At 44.7% G+C, this 24,199-nt stretch overlaps 1 protein-coding gene across 1 annotated transcript in view; it reads right to left on the reverse strand.

Annotated features, from left to right (window-relative positions):
• Nucleotides 1-1,808: 1,808 nt before the first annotated feature.
• CLSTN2 (calsyntenin 2) overlaps nt 1,809-24,199 on the reverse strand; it is a 611,561-nt gene continuing 589,170 nt past the window's right edge. Inside the window, exons 11-17 of the mRNA XM_006900346.1 lie at nt 18,971-19,119; nt 13,815-14,032; nt 9,027-9,197; nt 7,744-7,889; nt 7,488-7,611; nt 5,203-5,387; nt 1,809-2,059 (exon numbers count right to left, since the gene is read on the reverse strand). Coding sequence (XP_006900408.1) covers nt 1,862-2,059; nt 5,203-5,387; nt 7,488-7,611; nt 7,744-7,889; nt 9,027-9,197; nt 13,815-14,032; nt 18,971-19,119 — 1,191 coding nt within the window. The 3' untranslated portion in view covers nt 1,809-1,861. The remainder of the gene's footprint in view (nt 2,060-5,202; nt 5,388-7,487; nt 7,612-7,743; nt 7,890-9,026; nt 9,198-13,814; nt 14,033-18,970; nt 19,120-24,199) is intronic.

Below are 24,199 nucleotides of genomic sequence, written 5' to 3' on the forward strand. Positions count from 1 at the left end.
ACCTAATATCTGAGCCTCTGTGTCAGATTTTCTGAGCAGACACAGTAACTGAACACTCATCACAGAAACATCTAACTATAGACGGAGGGTGAGAAGGCTCCATGGAGGGAACAGAAGCAAACTTGCGCTTTAGGAAAGGGGCAACAGGCTGCATAAAAGGTCTCTCCTACATCAGAAGAACGCAGAGAGCTGCCACCGTCCTTCCTGAGTGAGGGACAGACTGGAGCATCTTCTCATCTTCATTTCTCTCTGTTTTGATGATACAGGGACCTGAATGTACAACTGCTGAATTTCCTTCGTCTCAAGGATTTCACTTTGACCAGCGACTAGCTCTGTGCCTCTGCCAATCCAGTGTGGGATGGATTTGGCAGGGGTCAAGGCTGGGCGGATGGAACTGATTGTCTATTCTGAGGGCAAAGTTGATCCCCATGAAGACAAAGACATTTGAGACAAAGACAACCTCAAAGCCTCATGGAAGTCCTAGAACAGGCTTCATTCCTGCCAGTGGGTCTGTTGGTCATAAAAGATCACAGACTAGTTACTATGGCAACAATTCTTATCACAAGGTGTCCAGGTTAGGACACAGATGGAAAAGATTTCCTTATGAAAAGAAGAAAGAAAGAAAGAAATTGAGTTTGGGATGTATTTGCCCTCGATGCAAAGGGTTGCACCTTCTATGATAAGAAGAAGCTGTCCTTGCAAAGATGCTTCTAATTCCTGCCACTCACATTTCCAAACTTTCATTTTAGACCCAGAATAACTCATGCTCGAGTTCTAAAACAGCTGAAAGAAATGTTTTGTGGTTTGTTTTTTGTTTTTAGGTTTCCCCCCCACCTCAAGGAAAACAATACAAAACAGGATATAAGGGGGTGTGAGACTAGGTGGTGGGGAGCGTTCCCAACTCCACACAGGTGTGTAGTCCAGAGGAAGCTCAGCCGGCCACTCCCATCCCCGTTTCCCTGGTTTGCAACCTTCCCGAAGCCCGAAGATGTAATGACATCTTCCCTATCGCCTCTCACCAACCTGCTGTCCGTTGTTCCTACCTCTCACTCCCGAGAGTGAGCCTGTGCCCTGGACAATGAGCAATGTTCCCTGGGTCCTGAGTCCCTGCGGTGAACACTCTCAGCCGACGGGCAAGCGCAGCTCAGGCAGTGTGGCTGGGAACAGGCCCTGTGGTGACCAAATAAGTATTCTTGTTTTTTGACTTTTTAGAGAAGCTTATTTGGTCTAAAACTACAGCAAAAGGAGAGGCCCTCCCAACCTGTGTGTGTGTGTGTGTGTGTGTGTGTGTGCAGGTTCCTACAAACTTCCCCATGTGAAGCTCTTTCTGTGATTTCTGTATCAACAAGGGCTGGCAACAAATCTTCAATAATAAGACCTTAAGTGTGTGGTGTTCAGCTACCTTCCCTGCATAAGGCAGCCTGAAGGACAGTGTAAGGAGAACTGGCCAGTCTATGTGGAGGGAGATATTTGGTTGGGTGTACATGTGGTCAGTCAAGAGTTAAGGGCTTGTAAGTGACAGGAAGGAGGGGGCTCTCCCCTGCAAAAAAAAGCAAAGGTGGAACTCTGCAACTGGGTGACAGGACGCTGGGTGAACCCAGGGCTGGAGTAGTGGGGGTGGGGGGGCTCAGGATGAAGCCCAACCTGAAGTCCCCACTGATGATGGCCTGCTTGGGACTGCTGCAGGGCTGGGGCATGAGAGGTACCCAGAGAGTAAAGGGTGTGCTCCAGGAGGCTGGGGAAGGCCTCGCCAGACCTGTCCTAGGAACCAGAGGCGAAGTGTGACAGAGTCAGGCAGACGTCAGGCGAGGGTTTACACAGGGGACACACGTGGGCTGAGAGCAGTTGGTCGGTCGGGCCACTAATAGGGGAGGGTGGAGTCATCCCACTCCAGCTGGGCTTGCCTCACTCGACTCTGCTCGTGTCTGCCTCGGCCCATCTCTTCCTCCACATCCTCCTCTTCGCTGCCTTCTGAGTCGCTAGAGCTGACGTCGTCTTCTACTTCCTCTTCCTCCTCTTCCTCTGTCTCCTCCTCCCCTCGCACCGGTGCTTCGTGTTTCTGGATTTCAGGGAGAGAAGAGTATATTCATGAGAGTGGAGCTGAAGGCACTTGGTACTTGGGTTCCCCCCACCGTTAAGCTGGCATTTATGGCTGCATGGAACTCTTCCTCTTTAAGCTTTTTATGAAAACAAGTCTGCTGGTCAAAGAGAAGCCAGAGGAGTCAAAACAAAATCATAACAGCAGTAAATGAGCTCGAGGCAAAATGTTCTGGGTTTTCAGCCCTGGAAATTGTAACCAATGTGATCTGTCATGTAGTGTCCCCTTCAGATCAAAGTGTGCTTCTGCGAAGCTGGAGAAGAGCGTTGAACACTCCATGGACGTTCCAAGAAACAAACAGATCTATCCTTGAGGTGGTGAAACCAAGTTTCTCCTTGGAGGCTAGGATTTTAAAGCTCCATCCCACATACTTTGGGCACGTGGCCAGGAGGGACCAGGCCCTGGAGAAGGACATCATGCTTGGAAGGGTGGAGGGCCAACGCAGGAGAGGAAGACCCTGGATGAGATGGATTGACAAAGTATCTGAGATAATGAGATTAGAGATATCAGAGACAGTGAGACAGGCTCCGGATGGAACAGGGCTCAGAGCTACTGTGCATGTTGTTGTTGTTAATTGCCTTTGAGTTGAGCATGACTCCTAGCGACCCTGTGTAAAAAAGGCTTATTGATATTTATCAAAATTCATAGCGTTTCCAGAGGCATGTTATTTAGGAAGTGGATGCTACTCCTGCTTCCAAACAGGGTGGCAATAAGTAAAAAAACGACATGACAGAACGCAACAACAACAACAACAGCAACAACAGTCTATTTATGGGTGTTCTGGTGGCATAGGCCACTGCGAGTTGTGCTGAAAATCCCAGAGCGGTGCCCCTTTGGCAGCTGGCACCTACCAGCAATTCTGTGTGTAAGAAATGGGCTATTGCTATTGAAAGCCTTGGCAATTCACTGGCATGTTGCTGTGAGTTGGAACTGCCTCAGTCGCCAGGAGTGTTGAATCTGTCTACATTAAGTTTTCCAGGTCTAGGGATCCTTGCGTCAGCCTGGCTGCCAACTGAAAGGTTGGTGGTTTGAGTTCACCCAGAAGCACATCGGAAGCAAGAACTGGCAATCCACTTCCAGAACACCAACCATTGGTCATCCTCCGGAGCACACAGGTGGGAATATTCGCTGCTCCTCGGAGCAGAATGCCTTTTTAAGACAAGACTCGTGTGTGTTGCCATGCAAAAAAAGGTGTAGAAAGATACCTGGTTGCCACTTTCTCCGACCCCACCCTTCACCTCCTGACTTGTGCCCTCCAACTCTACCCCACCTTTCTCTAATTACATCACTTTCATCCCAAGTATATTGGTGGTTATGAACTGTCCCCAGACAAAGCTTGTTTTTGGTTTCATGATTTGAAGTGATGAACCAGGACACGATAATGATACAGGCCCTCATGGCTTCCATCCCCTCTAAGAAGCACTTTCTTTTTCCCTCCTGCCTTTCCAAAAGCCTTCCCACTCTTTAAAGTCTTGCTCAGACCCATCTCTTCCAAGGTGGCTTCTGTAAACACTCCAGCATCACTGGGCCTCCCTACTCTGGCCTCCTGGGTTGTTTACATTCCCAACTGACTCTTGGTTACACACAAAGCCTTGTCTTCAGAGAGCTGCTGGAAGTGTTATTGTTGTTGTTGTTGTGTAGCATCGAGTTAGAAGCGACCCACCACTGGCCCTCCAGTGGGTTGTCTGAGGCGTAAGTCATGTGGGAGGAGATTGCCCACCTCTCTTCCAAGGAACATCTGGCAGATTCAAAGTGCTTATCATTTGCCTCAGCAGTAAATTCCAGCAGAGCCTCCTGCCACAGAATTGCCAGCCTCATTGTTTCCTACACTCATCAAAGCTCAGCTCTGGGAGGGCAGATATGCTGGAATTTCCATGGTGGCGAACTCATTGCTACAAGCATGGCACATGCTCAAAGAAATTGAGCTGTGTGAGCATGGCAACTTTGGAATTTGCATGAGATCACCCTTGGCGGGCGGGTGGGTAACTAAGATTAAGGTCGGGGCTTAATTTATTGTTTCTAGTGACTCCTGATCTGCTCCCATTCCTACTTATCTCTACCACACACCAAGCACCTGTTAGCATACCCAAGGGCTTGAGGTAAGTGATTCTTCTTGGGATTCGGCATGCTTAGGATGGGGACTTGGAGCACGTGAGGACAGATTGCGGGGGACGCTGGCTACTGAAATTATTTGAGCTTAAGCATTAGACTGTCCTGAATTTGTACATTGGCTCTGCAAACATTGAGACATCCTGTCTCTCAGCCTGTTTAAGAGTTGGTATGTGAGCTTTATTACTCTTGCTTTGCTGACTTTTGAAAAGATGAAGAGATGACAGAGAGAGTGAGAGTGAAAGAGTTGGGAGGAGGAGAAAGAGAGAGAGAGAGAGGGAGGGAGGGGGGGAGAGAGAGAGAGAGAGAGAGACTGATTTCAAATGATGTTTGGCCAAATGAGTGTTTAGTAAATGGAGGGGCTTTTTTTTGTTGTTGTTTTAACTTATTATGAGTTTTGAAGTGACCTCTGGGTATTATGGATTAGAGTTTCTCGTAATCAAGACCCTAATACTGTGTTCTTGGGGCAGTGGGCTCTGGCGGCTTGGTGGAATGGAACAGCACTGGCAATCCAAAGACGTGCTGTTTGAATGCAGCAACTTTCTCTGTGGGCGAAAGACAGGCAATCTCCTCCCATGTGATTTACTGCTTCAGAAAATCCTCTGGAAGGGTCAGCTACGAATCGCTTCTCACTTGAAGGTATGTAACAATACAATAACAAATCACGATTTAGTTCTTAATGAAGCAATACAGCAGAAGCAAAGGGTCGGCACCAGATGGCTGCTTGTCGTAAGATACTTCTGGATTTGTTTGTGAGAGGAGAGAATTCATATGTTCTCAATCAGTAAAGGCAGATGTTAGGAGAGTTTGGCTCCTGCAGGCTGAGAGGACTGAAGGAGCTTAGAGAAGGGACAACAAACAGGCCTGGGATATTTAGGGCAAGGTTTCCGGGAGGAGTATTGGCTTGTCTGGGGTTCAGGAGCACAAGAAGGGTTGATCTAGGTGGAGGCAGAGGCATTCAGCCCCCAGGCCCCGAGCCCTTGTGTGGGACTCACCTCCATGGGGTTGACAGTAATAGTCAGCGCAGAGTCATCCCAGTCCATCTCTGCTTCCTTGGCAGCCTCAGTCTCTTGCACGAAGTGCTGGTGGGCAATCCGGACCCGGTACACTCCCATGGCCACGACAAACACAAGCATGCACACGGAGATGATGATGACCACCGTGGCAATGCTGGGGACCACTGAAATGAGGGAGGAATCATTCATGGCATCAGAACAGCCGGCTGACTTTTTCCCGGGAGGAGGCATAAACGAGATGGCTTCTGGATAAAGGTTAAAAACTTCCTGGCTGTGACACGATAGGTCAGCAACTTATTCTAGCTGAGCTTCTGGTTTATCATCTACATAATAATCAAAGAAAAGTCCTGAGAATCATTGCCGCCCTGTTGGGACTGACTCATAGGTGACACGGTGATGCTGTAACTCCCTTGGCCCTAGGATGTAGCCCATCTTTCTCCCTGGGAGCAGCTATCTACCTTGGGGTTGGCCACACAACTCTTTATCCACTATGCCCTGCTTATCACCTATATGACCATCTAATCTAAATAATGGACTTAGTAATTCCTATCCATTCTAAGGATGGCACAAGAGAGGGTAAGGTTTCAATCTGTGGTGCTTGGGGTCACTGTGAGTTGTAGTTGACTTGATAGCACTTAACAACAAGAACAACAGTCTGATGAGGTATTTAATTTACTTGTGAGAAGCAAATGAAACAACCTATGTGACTTTTCAAACTCATGACTAAGCACATAATAGGGGCTCAGTGATTCCTGATTCTCTTCTCTGCCTTGCTCTTTACCCATATTGGGGGGGGGGTGCCCTCTCCAAAGTGCCAAAGAGCAATGATGCCACTTTAAAGACTAAGCTGTGCCTGACCCAAGACATGACCTTTTCAGTTACTTGCTATGTATCTGAAAGTTGGAAAATGACTAAGGATGACTGAAGAATAGACACCTTTGAGTTGTGGTGTTGGAGAAGAGTACTGCATGTTGTTAGGCCTGGGCAAGGGGGTCAGGAGGGAGAACAAGAATTCAGAATTCAAACGTGGATGGTCTTGCCTACTGCTGATAAGAAGAGCAAATGACCTTGTCTGCCCAGCTGAACCAACCAACCGTGGACCTAAATTAAGAAGTGGAATGCAACTCCCTTTCTTCCCTGAAGACCCTTCCCAATCTCCTAAGGTTGCAAATTCTCTGCTCTGTCTCTTCAGAATAGAGAACTTGCCTGGGAGCTCAGCTTGAATAAAAGTTATCACTCTAAACTTCATCTCTCTTCCACTGACTTCTTCCAGGCACGCCGCTATACACATATCTCATGGATTGCTAAGAGAGCTGTCTTGGACAAAGTGTGACCAAGGTGTCTTTGGAGGCAAGAATAGTGAAATTTCATCTCATAAACTTTAGGCATATTGTTAGAAGGGTCAGACCTTGAAGATGGACATTATACTTCGAAAGGTCGAGGGTCCACATGTTGTTGTTGTTGTTGTTATGTGCCATTGAGTCACTTGCGACTCATAGCGACCCTATGTACAATAGCCCTAAATTCTGCTCTGTCCTATGCCAATTGCAACTCTCTGACACTCTCATCCCGATTACCCCAGTCACTGAATCAATCCACCTCATAGAGGGCCTTCCTCTCCTGCACTGTTCCTCCACCCTCCCAAGCATCATGTCCTTCTCCAAGGACTGGTCTCTCCTCACAACTTGTCCAAAGTATGTCAGATGAAGCCCCAGAATCCTTGCCTCCAAGGAGCCTTTTACCAAGCTGAATTGACATGGTGACTACAGCAATGGGCTCAGGAATTTACCGGAAATGGTGAGGATGGCACAACCACACGGCAAGGTTCAGGTCTGCTGTTCATAAGGTTGCTATAAGTCTCAATTGACTCGATGACATATAACAGCAGCAACAACCACCCATCCAAAACCTGACATGTTGGCATTTCATAGGAATAGACACAGTGCTCACAAGGCAGGGACAGCAGGGCAAGTAGTCAGACAGGAGCTCTGCAGTATGGTGTGCGTGCATGTCTGTGCATGAGTGTATGAGGGGTCCAGGGTACGTTTTATGCAGGACGGAGCTTTGAATTAGGTCTGAAAGATCCAGCAAAATTTTGCCCTAGTCTTTTACACAAACTTCTGCAGTATGTTACACATATTATGGGTCTGGTTGTGAAGATCAAGGGCTTCAGAGGCAGGTTTTATTTTCCTCTGCACCATACGGATCTTCTTGAATCCCCCAAACCACCTGATCTCCTCAGGCCTCTCTTGCAAGCACCTCACCTGAACCACGCCGGATACTGCTCTGAGACTCTGGATGGTGGACGGACTGCAGGAACGGAGGCTGCACGATCAGATGGTTGACATGTTCCTTGTTTGAGACTCTGACTTCATGGAGAACACAGACCTGCAAGGATCAGGGGCAGAGCTGCTGTGGACCAGGAGTGGCAGGCGGGACAATTGCCACTGTCCTCTGGAATGAATGAAATCATGAACTCATGAGTCTAGGTTTTCCCAGTAACAGAAAGGCCTGACTCACCTCCAGGTTGAACTCATTGCTGGTGTAGCGCCCATTGAGCTCCGAGCACTTGATCTGGAATCGTCGGGTCTCCAGAGAAGCTGGATGCCAGTTGCGGTAGCGGACGTGGTGCAATACCTGCTCGTAGCGACTCATGGAACCCACACCTGTGTGGAGAAACCACAACTGATGAGGAGGAAGAGGAAGAGGAGGAAGAGGGGCCAAAGGGAGTGGGCTGGGGCTTATGGACTTCCTGGCCTAGTGGTAAGGAGCTGTGCTGCCAATTCAAAGGCACGCAGTTTGAATCCACCAGCTGCTCCATGGCAGAGGTCGGGCAATTTCCTCCAGAGCTATTTACTGCCTTTGAAAACCCACTGGAGAGTCAGCTATGGGCTGGGTCTGACTTGATGGAATAACAACAACAAATATATGCTATATAGACTGCTGCTATTGTTGTTTCTTGCCTTTGAGTTGAGCATGACTCATAGCGACCCTATGAACAAAAGGTCTGAAGCCCCTCTGCAACTATTGACATTTATCAATGTTCATAGAGTTTCTGGAGGCATGTTATTTAGGAAGCAGATGCCACTATGAACAAAAGGCCTGAAGCCCCTCTCTATCAACATTTATCAATGTTCATAGAGTTTCTGGAGGCATGTTATTTAGGAAGTGGATGCCACTCCTGCTAGCTAGATTAGACTCTGAGTTTTTCACAGGCCAACAATGCACACTGTCAAGTCAATTCCAACTCATAGTGAACCCACATCAAGGTTCTGAGACTATGACTCTTTATAGGAGACTGCCCATCTTTCTTTTGTAGAGAGGCTGGGAGATTCCAACTGCTGACCTCCTGGTTGGGGGCTTCCAACTGTTGACGTCACAGCCCACAATGTTACACACTTGGCCACAAGGGCTCACAGACAACATACACACAAGCAAAAATTCCAATGATCAGCTGAACTGATCCGTGACATTTCTGTGGACTGAGCCCTGCCCAGAATGTTTGACGTTAGTGTGCCCAACATTGCTGTCACTTCTGCGGAAATCACACGTGGTGAGAGATGGCATCCATTTAGTGCCACAGATTGCCCCTGGAGATGGGAATATGGGACAGGACTTTAGGATGTTGGGATAACTCACCAAAAGAGGGTACAGAAATTATGCTTTGGGGTCAGGTTCTTAAGGCACTTAAGATTTCTTTCTGCATCTCCAAATGGGACAGAACAGCCATCACACTCAAGGTTCCTTGGAAGAAGTGAATTCTGACAAGTGGCCACGGGGAATGAGCGCATGCGCAGACTTACCGTAGATGGAGTAGCCTGCAGTGGAGTTGGTGGCGTCCAGGTGGCGCTGGTGAAGCTCACTGTGGTTGAGCTCCAAGCTCTCATGTCTTGGATCCAAGTCCCCTCCAAGAACCAAGATATCACAGAAATCTAAGTTGTGAAGCATTTCTTCCAGGACTGTGGACTTGGGGGCTGTGCGATGACAAACACACGGAAACTAATAGCCATGTGCAAGGGTTCAGACCACAGCTCCCACTGATCTTTCTCTACATTATTGAACCACGGTTGAGACCCTGGATACCACCTTTACAGCTTGTACATGATGTCGAAGTGTACACTCTTAGTATTATTGGTTAGGACAATGGCTAGACCTGATGCTGGGTAGCATGAATTCGTGGGATGATCACTGGTACTCAAACAGATGTGAACTGGAATGCCAACTCTGGCTATCATGTTGGGAAAATTATTAAGCATAGATTTTCTTAATTCATTAAAATCACAGGCATCTTAAGATTACTGAAAACAATGTCTGGCATTAAGTAGGAGCTCAATAAACAATAGCTCTTGTTTTGCCAGCAGAGATAAATGTCCCTTCACCCTGGTGGCCTGGTGATAAGAAGCCCCACTGCAATCCCAAAGGCATGTGGTTCAAATCCACCAGCTGCTCTATCGGAGAAGGATGGTCAGTCACCTCCGGTATGATTTATTGTCTCTGAAAAGCCACTGGGGAGTCAGCTATGGGTTGGTTCTAAATCGAAGACATACAATGACAACTACATGTTCTTAGCTCTTTCTATATGTGATCATTGTGTGTATGTGTGTTTATTTCTTCAGAGTCATTGAGAAGTGTCTAATCCAAGGACTGGAATGAAGCAGTTGTTAATACATCTTACTCAGATGGAACTGGACTGGCAATGTGTTTCAATAATTGAGGAACTACATCCCCCAAGATTCACATTAGCAAGTTGGCCACACTAATTGTCCTGGCCTGATTTTAAGACTCCAAATGCCACAGTGGATGTCTAAGTAATTCCATGAGAAACAGAGCTTAGCAGTCCCACATTGAAGTACTACCTTCAACAACAGATCTGTATTATAAATACCACTCTGCGTGCTTAATTTTTAAATGCTTGCCAATCAAAATCTGTTAGCAAAATCTACAGCTACCATGACAAACACTTAAAGCCAAGTCTGCTAGTGGCAATGGTGGTTGTTGATTGCTATCGAGTCGAGCATGACTCATAACAACCCTGTGAATAAAATACCTGAAGCCTTTCTATACCCATTGCCATTTCTCAAAGTTCATAGAGTTTCCAGAGGCATGTTGTTTAGGAAGTGGACAGACTGGTCCTTGGAGATGGACATCATGCTTGGAAGGGTGGAGGAACAGCACAGGAGAGGAAGACTCCAGATATGATGGATTGATGTAGAAACTGGGGCAAGGGGGGTTGGTGTGTCAGAATCAGTGAGACTCGCTCAGGACAGGGCAGGCTTCAGAAGTGCAGTACGTATGGTTGCTATGAGTTGCAGACTACTCGACAGCACATAACAACAACTACAACTATCAAGTTGGATTAAATCACACTGGTTTCCCATGGTAATTATCCCCTCTACATGACCGACTGTCCCCTCAGCTGTTAGGGAACATGTCACCAAGTCACATTCCTCACTGTTGTTCTGTGCTTGTGTGACAGGCATTATCTTGAATCTACAGTTCCCCTCATTCTTGGGGTGATGGAGGGAGTGTACAGGACCCAGGAGCTCAGAGGCCGACGAGTCACGGCAGAGCATTTAGACCTCTCTGGTCTGGTTTAGGAAACAGATCACAAGGACTGAAAAACGTTAGAAGGAAGGAACACCATTTGGGAGAATAACACAGGAGGCAACCTTGGCTGTCTGATGGCAGTGGGGCGACCTTCCAGGAAGGCAGGGAATCTCACAGGGGAGTTCTCTGGCAGCCCTAAAGAGGAACAGTGGGGAAGAGAGACCTTCCAGGTCTTTGGAGACTCAACTCTCATCGCCATTGAATTGAAGCTGCCTCATAGCTGACCCTCCAGCAAGTTTTCTGAGGCTAAATCGCACGAGAGATTACCCATCTTGCTCTGTAGAGCTTCTGGTGGATTCCAATTGCCACAGAGACACCGGCTTAACAAGGCAAATAACTCCCTACAGGTGTGTGTCCAGCAGTTTTCTTGCTGAGCCTTTAGGGTTTTCTAAGTATACTACCATATCATCTGCATGTTGTTGTTGTTAGGTGCCATGGAGTTGCTTGCGACTCATAGCGACCCTATGTACAAGAGCTCTAAACGCTCTTCTATCCTGTGCCAACCTAGCCATCTCAAACGCACTCATTCCCACCACTCCAGTCACAGAATTGATCCATCTCATCAAAGGTCTTCCTCCCCTTCACCGCCCCTCCACTCTGCCAAACATGATGTCCTTCTCCAAGGACCAGTCCCTCCTTGCAACATGCCCAAAACATGTCAGAAGAAGCGTCAGAATCTTTGACTCCAGAGAACATTCTGGCTTCACCCTCTCCAGGACGAACCTGTTTGTTCTCCTAGCAGTCCATGGTATATTCAACATTCTTCTCCAGCACCACAGCTCAGAGGCATCAATTCTCTTTCTATCAACCCTATTCACTGTATAGAAAGATAATTTTACCTCCTCTTTGACAATTTGTTTACCTCTTAAACAATGAATTAATGGAAATCCAAAATCTTTGTAAATGTTCATTAAAATTAATAATAATAAAAAAAGAAAAAAAATATAAAAACCCCATTACTTTTTTTTTTTAAAAAAAAAGCATTTGTCAGGGCAGAACTTTAAACAAGGGTGGAGCATGTCAAGATCGAAGGCTGCTTGTACTGACAGAATACAAAGAATGAATCTGTGGGGCCCGGAGACAGAGCAGCACCCAGTGGCAAATGCTAATAGCCTGCTTGTTTGAGGCACCGGAATAATGACAATTCTAACAACAGCAAGAGAAAATATTTGAAATTCTCTGAATAGCTGTGGTGCCCTGCACGCACCTCTCATAAACAGTGAAATGTGAGGCCCCATCATTGTTCCCCCACATGCTGGTGTCAGGGAAAGCCCATTTACATGCTTTTTCCCGGCCCACAACCACAGAGGTTGAGGTCCCTTTCTTTTTCACTTAGTCTGAGGCTACGAAGGGGACAGGGTTCGAGACAGTTTGCACCACCTGACACACCTCAGCAAGTAAAGAGGAAATCACCTTGCCCAGACAGATAGTAAAACACATCTATTTTATGAGCTAACAATGGCTCCCTCACCAGACACCTCATTCACCAGGGACCAGGGTGGTTAAGGCACTGGGTAATTAGGATTATTATAATAGAAGCAGCCCTCGGGGACTCAGAGTTCTTGGCAACGGCACAAGATTAGCAGCCTCTTTTGAAGGGTAGGAGTGGAAAGGACATGTGCTCTTGGAAGCAGCAGAAATGGGTGATTTTCAAGCATCTCTTTCCCTTCAGGGTTCAAGGCTGCTGTGCATATGGTTGCTATGTGACATGAACAGCTTAACAGTACATAGCATCAGCAACAACAATAACAACAACAACAACAACTTTCTTTCCTTCTTCTTTCTCCTTCTCTTTTTTCCTTATCTTCCTTATTTTCACCCTCTCCCCATTTTCTCCATCCATCCTCCCAAACCCCACATCATGTACATATTGAGACTTTCAGGTCAATGTTTTTTCATGAGATATGGTTCAAACTACTTCACTTTCACTGAACAGCTTTCCAAGTGATGAAACTCTTAGAAATATCTTGGATTTGGGGTGTGTGTACCACCACCAAGATGGAACTGACCCACAGCTGACCCTCCAGTAGGTTCTCAGAGGCAGTAAGTTGTACAGGAGGAGATTGTCCATAATTAACTTCAAAGTTTCCCAAGGATAATATTGCTGAAGTGAGACCTACCTTTTTACTTTACCTTTTATAAGACAGAGCTATACTTTTTATTCCTACTTTTTAAACTTTTATTCTGGTTATCAAAATAACAATTGACCATTATTGAATGTTTTTACAATTACAGAAAGGCAAAAAGAAGAAAAGCCAAAATGTCTGTCATCATGCTTCTCAGAGACCCTCCCTGTTTACATGTTTGGATCTATCTAGGATTTGTGTTTGTTTTTTGAGTGTTGAATATACCATGGCCTGCTAGGAGAACAAACTGGTTCATCCTAGAGAGGGTGAGACCAGGCTGCTCCTTGGAGGCAAGGATTCTGAGGCTCCATCTAACATACTTTGGACGTGCTGCAAGGAGGGACTAGTCCTTGGAGAGGGACGTTATGCTCGGGAGGATGGAGGGACAGTGCAGAAGAGGAAGACCCTCGATGAGATGGATTGATTCAGTGACTGGGGTAATGAGGAGAGCTGTGTCGGAGACAGTGAGATTAGCACAGGACAGAGCAGGATTTAGGGCTGTTGTACATATAAGGTCGCTATGAGTCACAGGTGACTTGAGAGCACATAATAACAACATGGTTGAAATAATTTTATATGTAGATACTATGTGATTTCACATCTTAACTTTTGCACTTACCATTTAGCACAATATCCATCTTCAAACGTCAAGGCACTTCTGTATGCGTGTGCCATAATTTCCCAAGCTGTTCCTGTCCTCTGGACCATTTTGTTTCCAGAACTTTTCATTTACTTACTATTATTATTTTTTATTATACATTTCTCTGCTACGGTGAGCAGTGCTGCTCTCCCGAAGCACGATTTTATGACTCTAGTAAATGAAGGCCCACCTTCCCCCAGCCTCGTATACGCTCATACCTGTAGGTTTCATGTCTCCCGGGGCCTCTGTTTTGGCAAAGGTGCTCACAATCTTGATGTCTGGGAAGAGGACCACCCCTCTGGTGCTTTCAAACTGAGAAGCAGGCCTCCAGAAGCGTTCAGTACCATGGAGAGTGATGTGAGGTTCCACGGCCTGCAGAACCATCACGTAGGCATCCATGTCCGGGATGCTGATGCAGACGTCTTCTCCAAAGCACCTGGGGGGACACCTCCAGTCATGGCGTGAAAAGCCAGTGGTGGAAATCCCCCCATCCTACAGCCGTGGACACAGAACTGCCCCCACTCATCCTTTATGTGGCCTCCCGACGGCCCAGGAGTCATCAAGGATGCCAGCAGACACTTGAATTCAAAGCCACACACAGCAGAACTACCATAATGGAAACTACTAGCAGTTTAGGGACTGAGGAAGACTGGCTTCTGGGAGAAATGGGAATCTTCTATATGAGCCATCAAGGAATTGCTAAACTTCTAGTTAGTAACTTCTAAAGAGGCAGTCAGAGGAGCTCTGATGGTAGAGTGGATTGTAAGTGGAGCTGTCAGCTGAACCCGCCCCACAGTTCTATTAATATTCCCAGCGTTAGGAGCCCTGTGCAGCAGTCCTCCTCTGCCTTGGGGGGTTGCTAAGAATCAGAACTAAGTGGCAGTGAGTTTTGCAATTTGAAAAAAAAAAAGCCAAGACCTCAATGGCAACATTCAGGAGCAGTTAGATCTCAAGGTCTGCCTGTCTAGGCACCCCTGGATGGCTTACAACTCATCTTTCTGTCAGCTGAGAGTTGAACCATTTACACTACCAGGTTCTCTTTATATGTTAATCTACCCAATGTCATCGACTTGATTTTGACTCGATTCTAACATTTTTAAGGAAGCAAATCGCCTTATCTTTCTCCTGTAAAGAAGTTGGTGGATCCAAGGCCCTGATTTCTGACTTCTTGTTGTTATACGCCATTCTGTTGACTATAAACTCACAGAGATCCAGTGAACAATAGCTCTGAACCAAGCATTATGCTGAGGCAATCTCACTATCTCTGAGACACCTACCCTCATCGCCACAATCACTGTGTTAGTCCATCTCATCCAGGGTCATCTTCTTCTGCACTGATCCTCCACCCTTTTAAGCATAATGTCCTTCTCCAAGGATTGTTCTCTCCTGGCAAGATTCCCAAAGTATGTCAGACATAACTTCAAAATCCTTGCCTCCAAGGACCAAGTTTTTCACTCTCTCCAGGACAGACCTGTTTGTTCTATTGGCAGTCCATGGTATGTTTGATATTCTTCTCCAGCACCACACCTCAAAGGCACTGATTCTTCTTTAGTCATTGTCCAGCTCTCTGATGCATAGCAAGTAACTGAGAAGACCACTGTCTCCGTCAGGTGCACCTTAGTCTCTAGATTAGCATCACTGCTCTTTAGCACTCTGGAGAGGTTCCTGACAGCAGATTTTTCCAGAACAACTTGACTTTTGATTTCCTGATTGCTTGTGCCAAGAGTGCTGATTGTCCATTCGAGCAAAAGGAAATTATTAACAACCTAAATCTCTACTCCATCTATCATGATGCTGCCAGTTGGCCCGGTGGTGAGACTATTTGACTTCTTGATGTTGAGATGTGATCCGTATTGAAGACTTTGGTCCTTGACATTCTGCAGCAAATGCTCCAAGTTCTCCCCAGTTTTGGCAAGCAAGGCTGCGTCATCCACATGACACAGGATGTTGATGAGTTTTCTTGAATCTTTATGAAGACGCCACATTCTTATTCATAAATTCCATCCTCTTGAATGAACTCTTCTGCATATAGGTTGAAAAAGTATGGAGACAGGACGCTTTCCCGATGCAGTCCTTTCTTGATTTTGAACCGTGCAATGTTTCCTTGCTCTGTTGGTATGACTGCTTCCTGGTCCAAGTATAGGTTTTGTGTAAGCACAGTCAAGTGTTCTGGGATTCCCATTCTTCTCGATGTTGGCCACAATTTTTTGTGAACCACACAGCGCTTATAATTAGTGAATGCTTTGACTGCTGCACAAACAGCACTCCTTTAAAATAATAAATGAAATTAACAAACAAATAAAAACAACATTCCTCCCTTGTCTAGTTGATGATGACTCATGGCCACTCTCCACCAGGTTTCTGAGGCTGTAAATATTAACAGGGAGAGATTACTCCATCTTCCAACTGTCAAGAAGCTAGTTCATTTAACTACCAATTGCTCAGTTAGTAGACAACACTTAAGTTACTACACCACCAGGGCTGTTGTTACATGTCATCCAGTCGAGTAGATCCGAACCCCTCTCCTGTTATCCCATGCCATCCTCATGATTTCTGACACACGTGAGCCCATTCCTGCAGTCACTATATCAATCCATCTCATTAAGGGTCTTCCTTCCTCCTTTCACTGACCGGCCACCTTTCCAAGGAAAAGCTCTCCTAGCAACATGTCCAACCTTGTGAGATGAAGTTTTGACATCCTTGCACTCTAGGTGCACTCTGGCTGTACTTTTCCCCCCTAGACATATCTGTTTGGGTTTTTTTGGAAGTTCATGGGATATTAATTCAGTACTCTTCACCAGCACCACCACTCAGAGGCATCAATTCTTCTACTGCCATCTTTATTCATTGTCCAGCTCTCAGATGCATAGCAAGTGCTTGAAAAAACCATGGCCTGAATCAGCAACACCTTAGTCTTCACACTGACATCATTGCTCCTCAAGAATTTGGAGAGGTCCCTGCCGGCAGCCTTTCCCAATGCAGCATATCTCCTGATCTCTTGACTGGATCCAAGTAAGAGGAAATTGTTGACAACTTTAATCTTTTCTCCATCTGTCACGATATTGCTTCGCAGTCCAGGGGTGAGAATTTTTGTCTTTTGATGCTGAGATGTAATCCATATCGAAGGCTGTAGTGTTTGGTCTCCTGCAGTAAACATTGTAAGTTCTCTTTACTTTCAGCAAGCAAGGTGGTGTCATCTTCATCAAGCAGGCTGTGGGTGAGGCTTCCTCGTATCCTGATGCCACATTCTTCTTCATGAAGTCCAGCTTCTTGAATGATTTGCTCAGCATAGAGATTGAATAGGTATGGAGAGAGGCTACATCACTAATGTACACCTTTCCTGATTCTAAATAATGCAGTGTTCTCTCGTTCCATTCAGACATCAGCTTCCCGGTCTAGGTCTAGGTTTCGTAGAAGTGTTCTGGGATTCTCATTCTTCTCAATGTTAGGATCCACACAGTCAGGGTCAAATGCCTGGGCTGTCATTTGGGCTCAGTAAATGTTGGGAGGATCTGATCTCTCATCAGCGCGTAGGAGTCATTGGGACCCTCTTCTGGTCCTCTCATCCAAATAGCCAGGCTGAGGTGGGGAGTCCCAAGGTCTAGATGATGTTCTGGAAATCCCGAGTGGGCTTTAGATGGTGGTGCCTGTCCTATCATGTCTCTTTGGAAGACTAATAAGGAAAAGCTCATCTAACTGGACCTGACGCTGAGCCATTCTGTTTTGTGGGGTCGGGGACATTATGGACTGCTCTTGATCTGAGTTTTCTCCAGCTTTCTGCCACATCAACCCAGAGAACTTCTCTTTCATGGCCAGTTTACAAATCTGATCTAGAGCTGCAGACTGGCCAGGCCGAGAACATCTTCCTTCCAGTATGGAGTTGATGTGGACGTGCTATTCCTGACCCCGCACCCCCCAACCTCCAGGGGTGGCTTTTAAAGCATAGATGGGAGTTCCTTCCCCATTGCTCTTGACTTACTGAATATAATGGAGCTCTGCTCAGGTGGGCAGAAAGCCCATCTTTCCCACCCATGTTTCTCCCTTTCTGAGTTGTTTCCTGACTCCAGGTGTTTGATGCTTCTACTTTCATCTCCCAGGAATCCCACTGGGATCCCACACCTACCTGCTTTCCTAAGTACCTGCAGTGGCTAAGATGTGATATATGTGGTTGTTGTTATGTGCTGTCAAGTTGCCTGCGACTCATAGTGACCTTACGTACAACAGCTCTGAAGCCTGCCCTATCCTGAACCAGTCTCACTAATTCTGACACACCAAACCTCATTGCTCTAGTTACTGTATCAATCCATCTCATCAGGGGTCTTTCTCTCCTGTGTTGTCCCTTCACTCTTCTGAGGATGATATACTTCTCTGAGGATCTATTGCTGCTGGCCACATGCCCAAAGTATGTGAGATACAGCTTAAAAAATCCCAGCCTCCAAAGAGAAACTTGGTTTCACCTTCTCTAAGACAGACATATTTGTTTTCTTGGTGGTCCATGGTATATTCAAGACTCTTCTGTAGCAACACAACTCAAAGTCATCGATTGTCCTTCTGTCATTCTTAGTCACTGTCCAGCTCTCTGATGCATAGAAAGTAATCGTGAAGACCGTGGCCTGGATCAGGTGCACCTTAGTCTTTAGACTGACATCATTTGTTCTCAGTATTTTGGAAAGGTCCCTGGCCACAGATTTATTTACCTAATACAATTTGTGTTTTGCTCTCCTGACTGCTGGTGTCAAGAGTGTTGGAGTTGAGCAAGGTAGAACTGTTAACAATGGCTTCTGTAATGATTTCATTCCTTTACCTCTGTTCACTGAGGGCAAGGACCATCACTTCTCCTTGCATATTCACCAATTTAGGAGCTTTACTAAGCTGAGTTGATTAAATTTAATATAATAAATGTTTGTTCAACACTAGGCCCCAAACCTTAATTCAGACCACTTAAAATGACGTTCTAAGGGATTTTACAGAAAACAGTATTTTCTAGCCACTGCAACTGATCGGGCACAAAAGAAAGTTGGATTTGTATTGGCAAATTAGCAGAACAATTTGCTTAAGAAGAAAACACAGATCTAATGAGGCACTCTCATAGGGAAAAAGTGAAGCGGATGGCAGCAGACATAAAAGGGGCAGTGGGCGAAGATCAATGGAGATTAATGTTATAAAACACATGGGAATGATGCTATGGGACACAAAGTAAATGAAGGAATGTGTGAAACACAACGCACATGAATGAAACACGATGTATATAAATTTTGTATGTAAACCAACATAAAATTAATAAGAAATAAAAGGGGAAAAAAGGGAGTTGGGGGGGGATTTCCTCGAAGGGCTCTCCCTGTAGTCTTAGCTGGGCCCCGGGGTGACCACTCACTGGACTTTGGAGGAGACTTTGAGGCGCCGCACACCCGCTGTTGGAAACTGTCTGGAGTTGATGTAGGAGACCTTCTGAAGGGCGCGGTTGATGTTCCCAATGTCGTCACCTTCCATCACCAGAATGGACTGGGAGGGGTTGAAGTGATACTGGAAGACAGTGGGAGTTGGGAAAAATGGAGAGAATGAGCAATGATGTGGACACACGTGGACTTCTGATGTGTATCCGCTTTACAGGACAGAGCAGAATGGCCCTACTAGACCTATGAGACCCTGACTTTTTTTTTTTTCTTAAACAGGATCCACATCTCACACCATACACAAAAATCAACTCAGGGTGGATCAGAGACCTGGGAGTAAAGCCCCAAACCATAGTGTTCTTAAGAGACAAACTGGGATCAAGTTTAGAAGCAGTAATCTAAAGTATAAAGAAACTGCCAAATACAACCAGAAATGCACACTCTAAAGAGGATAAAATTGATGCATGGGACCTTCTAAAGATTAAATCTCTATGTACATCAAAAACTTTTCCCAACAGGGTGAAAAGAAAACCTACAGATGGGCAACAAACATTTGGTAATACCTTCTCAGACAAGAGTCTTATAGCAAAAGTTTACAGAGACCTTGACTCTTAATAAAAGATTGCTGATCTCTGTCTCTTTAAGAGAGAATACTGTATTTGGCCCATCGACCTTTCACTTAGCTGATGAACCTTTAGCTGCTACAAATATTTAGCTATTATGTCACTAGGACTCCTTAAAATCTCATGGACATCTTTAATTTCCATGAAAAGACCACTGCCGAACCCAAACTCATTCTTATCGTCATTGAGCCAACTCTGATTGATGATGACCATTGGTCTATGAACTGTAATTTTTTTAAGGCTGAATTTTTGGAAGCAGGGCATCACGCCTTTCTTCAGAAGTACCTTTGAATGGGTTCAAATTGCTCATTTTTTGGTTAATACTGGAGCAACTAACCCCCCCGTGCCACCCGAAGTCCTCCAAAGCATCTGCAAATGATATACAAAGAGGACTGTATGTGATCCCTCAAGCATTCTTCTTGTTTCCTGTCAGTCTTTGCTTCCCTCCCCTAGCACATTGCTTCGGGGATGATAAACTCCTGTAATAACAATCTGAGCCACAGAATGAAATTCAGAAAAGCTGGTCACATGTTTTTGCGGCTCTGTCCATAGTGAGAGATGATGCCTACACTATGTTACATGTATCATGCTGCCCAGCAATTGTGAGATGTTCTGTCAGCTAGCAGGAAAGGAAGTTACTCCTTAACTTCTTTTTTTAAAAAATATTTTTTTATTTTACTCTGATTTATTTACAAAGTTTGAATACATTGTTTTTTCCACAAAAGATCCTTTCCATTTCCATCACTCCACCCACAGACATAGTCTTTCATTAATATAAATACCTTAATATATTAGTTATGGGTTTTTTTGCTAATTTTACTCTCACACAATGTGAATTAACATTTTAATTATATATCTTTCTGGTTATTTGTCCAACTATCGTCATAGTTCTTTGATTTGCAGTCTTATTTTAAATGTAGGGATCTTTCCTCTCTCTTCTATTCTGTTTTTATTCTTTTTTACAGCTTTTATTCATTGTTTTTGTTCAAACATTCCTCTAGGTTGTATAGCCCTAGTGTGTCCACTTGCCATACAGTGGTAATTTGTGATTGCTGCAAAGCTGAACACTGTGACATTGATGTGTCAAATGTGTTAATGGTCGGTTACCCAATGCGGACAGCGTGGGGTGGAGCTTCCCAATTAAAACAAGCTTGGAAGCAGGAGTGGCATCCACTTCTGTAATAGCTTGCCTGCGGAAACCCTATGAACCTGGAGAGAGGATGAGAGACACACAAGCATTGAGGACTCTCCTTCATAGGGTTGCTATGAGTCACCTGCAACTCGACGGCACTTAACAACAACAACAACACGTTCTCAGGTGCAACTTCCCCACTCTGCATCTTCAGAATGAGGAACCTCTCCTGGGAGGCTCGCCCTCCCGACCCCTTTTAATAAAACTGCTTTAAGCTTTCTTTCGTTCTCTCTGATTTCTTCCTTAAGTCTGTTAACCTAACACTGATCTTAGTATCTAACCTTAAAGTTCATGCCTCTGTTCTTCCCCAGATCTAATACTTGTCTTGCTTTTTTGGTACTAAACTTAGTTTCCCATAGATTTACTCACCCACTGCTCTCTTAACTGCCAGTTGCTTCAGGTTTGTTATCTGTTCATTCCATCTCAAGTCCATTGTATTCCACACTCAGGGAGCTTTTGTGTGGCTGGGATGCTCCCCACTGAGTCATTTCAGGCACTGTATTGAGCTAGGTCCCCACCCACCAGCAGCAACACATCTTTGAATGGAGGATACAAAACTTTTGTACTACCTTGAGTTACTGGTATTGCTACACATTTGAGCAAGGTTTATTACCAGGAAAGTATTTATGGATTCTAGAGGTAACTCGTGGTTACTGTGAAGTTGAACACTGTGACACTGATGAGTCAAATGCGAGAATGGTTACCCATGGTGGACAGTGTTTGGTGAAGCTCCCTGATTAAAACAAGCTTGGAAGCAGGAGTGGCATCCACTTCCATAACAGCTTGCCTCTGGAAACCCTATGAGCCTGGAGAAAGAACTAAAGTTATACAGGAAGTGTCCAGAACTTTCGTTCATAGGGTCACTATGAGTCACTTCTGACTCGACGGCACTTAACAACAACAATAACATGTGTTTAATACTCGCGTCAGAGAAACAAGAGACATGTAACTGATTAAACAAACAATGACTTATTTCAGTAGATAATATATTCACACAGACACAAGTACTCTTCTTTTAAATTTTTCTATTGGTTTGCCTACAAAATTCATATACTTTGTATTTCACACTATTTATTCACATTATGTTTCATATAATCATTCTCATGCATTATGCTTTATAGAATTAATCACCTTTAGACCTTGCCCATCATTATCCTGTGTTTTCACGCAGAAAAGTTATTTCTATCTCCCATTTGCCTAATTTGGGTAATCTCATCCCACAAGTAATCACTATTATTAGTTTCTTAATGAATACTTGTACTATTGTTCCTAATTAGACCTGATCACATGTGATACCTTTTCCTGCAGGGATAGACAGACTGGACTCTTGGAACCCAGAAGTGGTCTCAGAAGTGAGTTGATCAGTCAAAGAAATCTAGGCCAAAACTACTATGTTGGCTCACATTGAGCATTTTAATAGTCTGTCCATGATTTCAATGTCCTTTTTCTGCTGCCGTGAAATCAGCAAAGTTCTTTTAGAACCTGGTCCATTAGCCACAGTGTCACAGCAAGATGTCTTAGCAGTCCAGGCTATTGACAACCCCTGATATAGACATGAATCATAAACAAGGAATGCATTTTGTTGCATAATCCTCGAGAGATTTGTTTAAAGTTATTTATTAATGCGGCATACTTTAACTGATATTGACATTATCCTTCCATAGTCTTAGAATATGGAGATAATGCATATATTTCCATTTTTATTTTTACATCAAAGGCAGTTTATTAGATATTGCTTTGTTCTTTGCCTTTTCCCTGTGTTCAGTCTGTATCAGCTTGTCACACAATAAGCTTCCTCATTCTTTGTCACATTTGTGTTGCTTGAAGAGACTGTAATTTACCAACTCTACTATCTACATTTTAGTTGTTTCCAATGTTTACCAACATAATAAAAGAATCTGACTGTTCTAGCTACCCCAGGGACCACACAAGAAAGCCTTATTCAATTCTGCACTGTACTCACAATCTCTGCTTGTTTAAGCCAACTGCTGCAGATTCTGGGCCAAATCCCTCTCATTAAAGACCTTCCTCTTTTGTTGACTTACTTTTGCAAGTACAGAGTCTTTCTGAAGGCATTGGCTGCTCCTGAAACCAGACTCAAAGTACCTGAGGTGAAGTCTAACCATTTTTGCTTCTAAGAGGCATTCTGGCTGCATTTCTTCCAAGCCGTATTTGTTTGTTCTTTTGGCAGTCCACGATAGATTGGATATTCTTCGGCAACACCCAAATTCAAAGGCACCAATCCTTCAATGTTTCTTACTCATTGTCCAATGTTCACAAGCATACACATGAGTTGAAAATACCGTGGCTTGGGTTGAGTGCACCTTAGTCTCTAAAGCGACATGTGATTCTTTACTATTTTTGTAGTGGATTTACCCTATGAAATATGTCATTTGATTCTTGACTCCTGCTTTCTTAGGTATTGATTGTGAATCCAAGGAAAAGGAAATCTTCAGCAATTTCAATCTTTTCTTCATCTATCATGATCTTGCTTATTGGTGAACTTGTGTGAATTTTTGTTTTCTTTATGTTTACAACTCAATGGCACCTAACAACAACAAAAACTATGTTTAGATGTACTTACACTGGAAGCTATAGTCTTTGAGGTTTACCAGCGTGTTAGTTCTTCAAGTCTTCCTTGTTGCTGGAAAGCAAAGTCACGTCATCTGCATATTACGTGTTATTAATGAGTCTTCTTCAATCCTGATGACACATTCTTCTTCATATAATTCAGTTTCTTGTATTATTTCCTAAGCATACAGACTGAATAGGTATGATGAAAGACTACAGCTCTGTTATACACCTTGCTGTTCTTAAGCCATGCAATATTCTTTTGTTCTGTTTGAACAACTTCTTGGTCTATGTACAGGGTTCAGAGAAGAACTATTATGTGCTCTCCACTTATCTTGAGGCTCAATATCAAGAAAACAAAGATTCTTACTACTGGGCCAATTGGCAGCATCAGGATGGATGGTGAAGAGATTGAGATAGTTAACAGCTTTAGTTTGCTTTGCTCCACAGTCAACATTCTTGGCACCAGTAGCCAGGAAATTAAAAGACTTATTGCAATGGGAAAGTCTGCTGTTAGAGACCTCTCCAGAGTACTGAAGAGCAATGATGCCACTCTAGAGACTAAGGTGTGTCTGATACAGGCCATGGTCTATGCAATCACTTGTTATACGTCAGAGAGCTAGAGAATGTCTAGGGAGGACAGAAGGAGAATCGATGCCTTGGAGCTGCGGTGTTGCAGAAGAGTATTGAATATACCATGTACTGCTAAGAAAATGAACAGGTTTATCTGAGAGAGGGTTAAACCAGGCTGCTCCTTGGAGGCAAGGATTTTGAAGCTTCTCTGACATACTTTGGACATGTTGCAAGGAGGGACCAATCCTTGG

The sequence above is a fragment of the Elephantulus edwardii genome, unplaced genomic scaffold (genome assembly GCF_000299155.1).
Source record: "Elephantulus edwardii isolate Elephantulus edwardi_28Jun2011 unplaced genomic scaffold, EleEdw1.0 scaffold00281, whole genome shotgun sequence".
NCBI classification, from domain to species: Eukaryota; Metazoa; Chordata; class Mammalia; order Macroscelidea; family Macroscelididae; genus Elephantulus; species Elephantulus edwardii.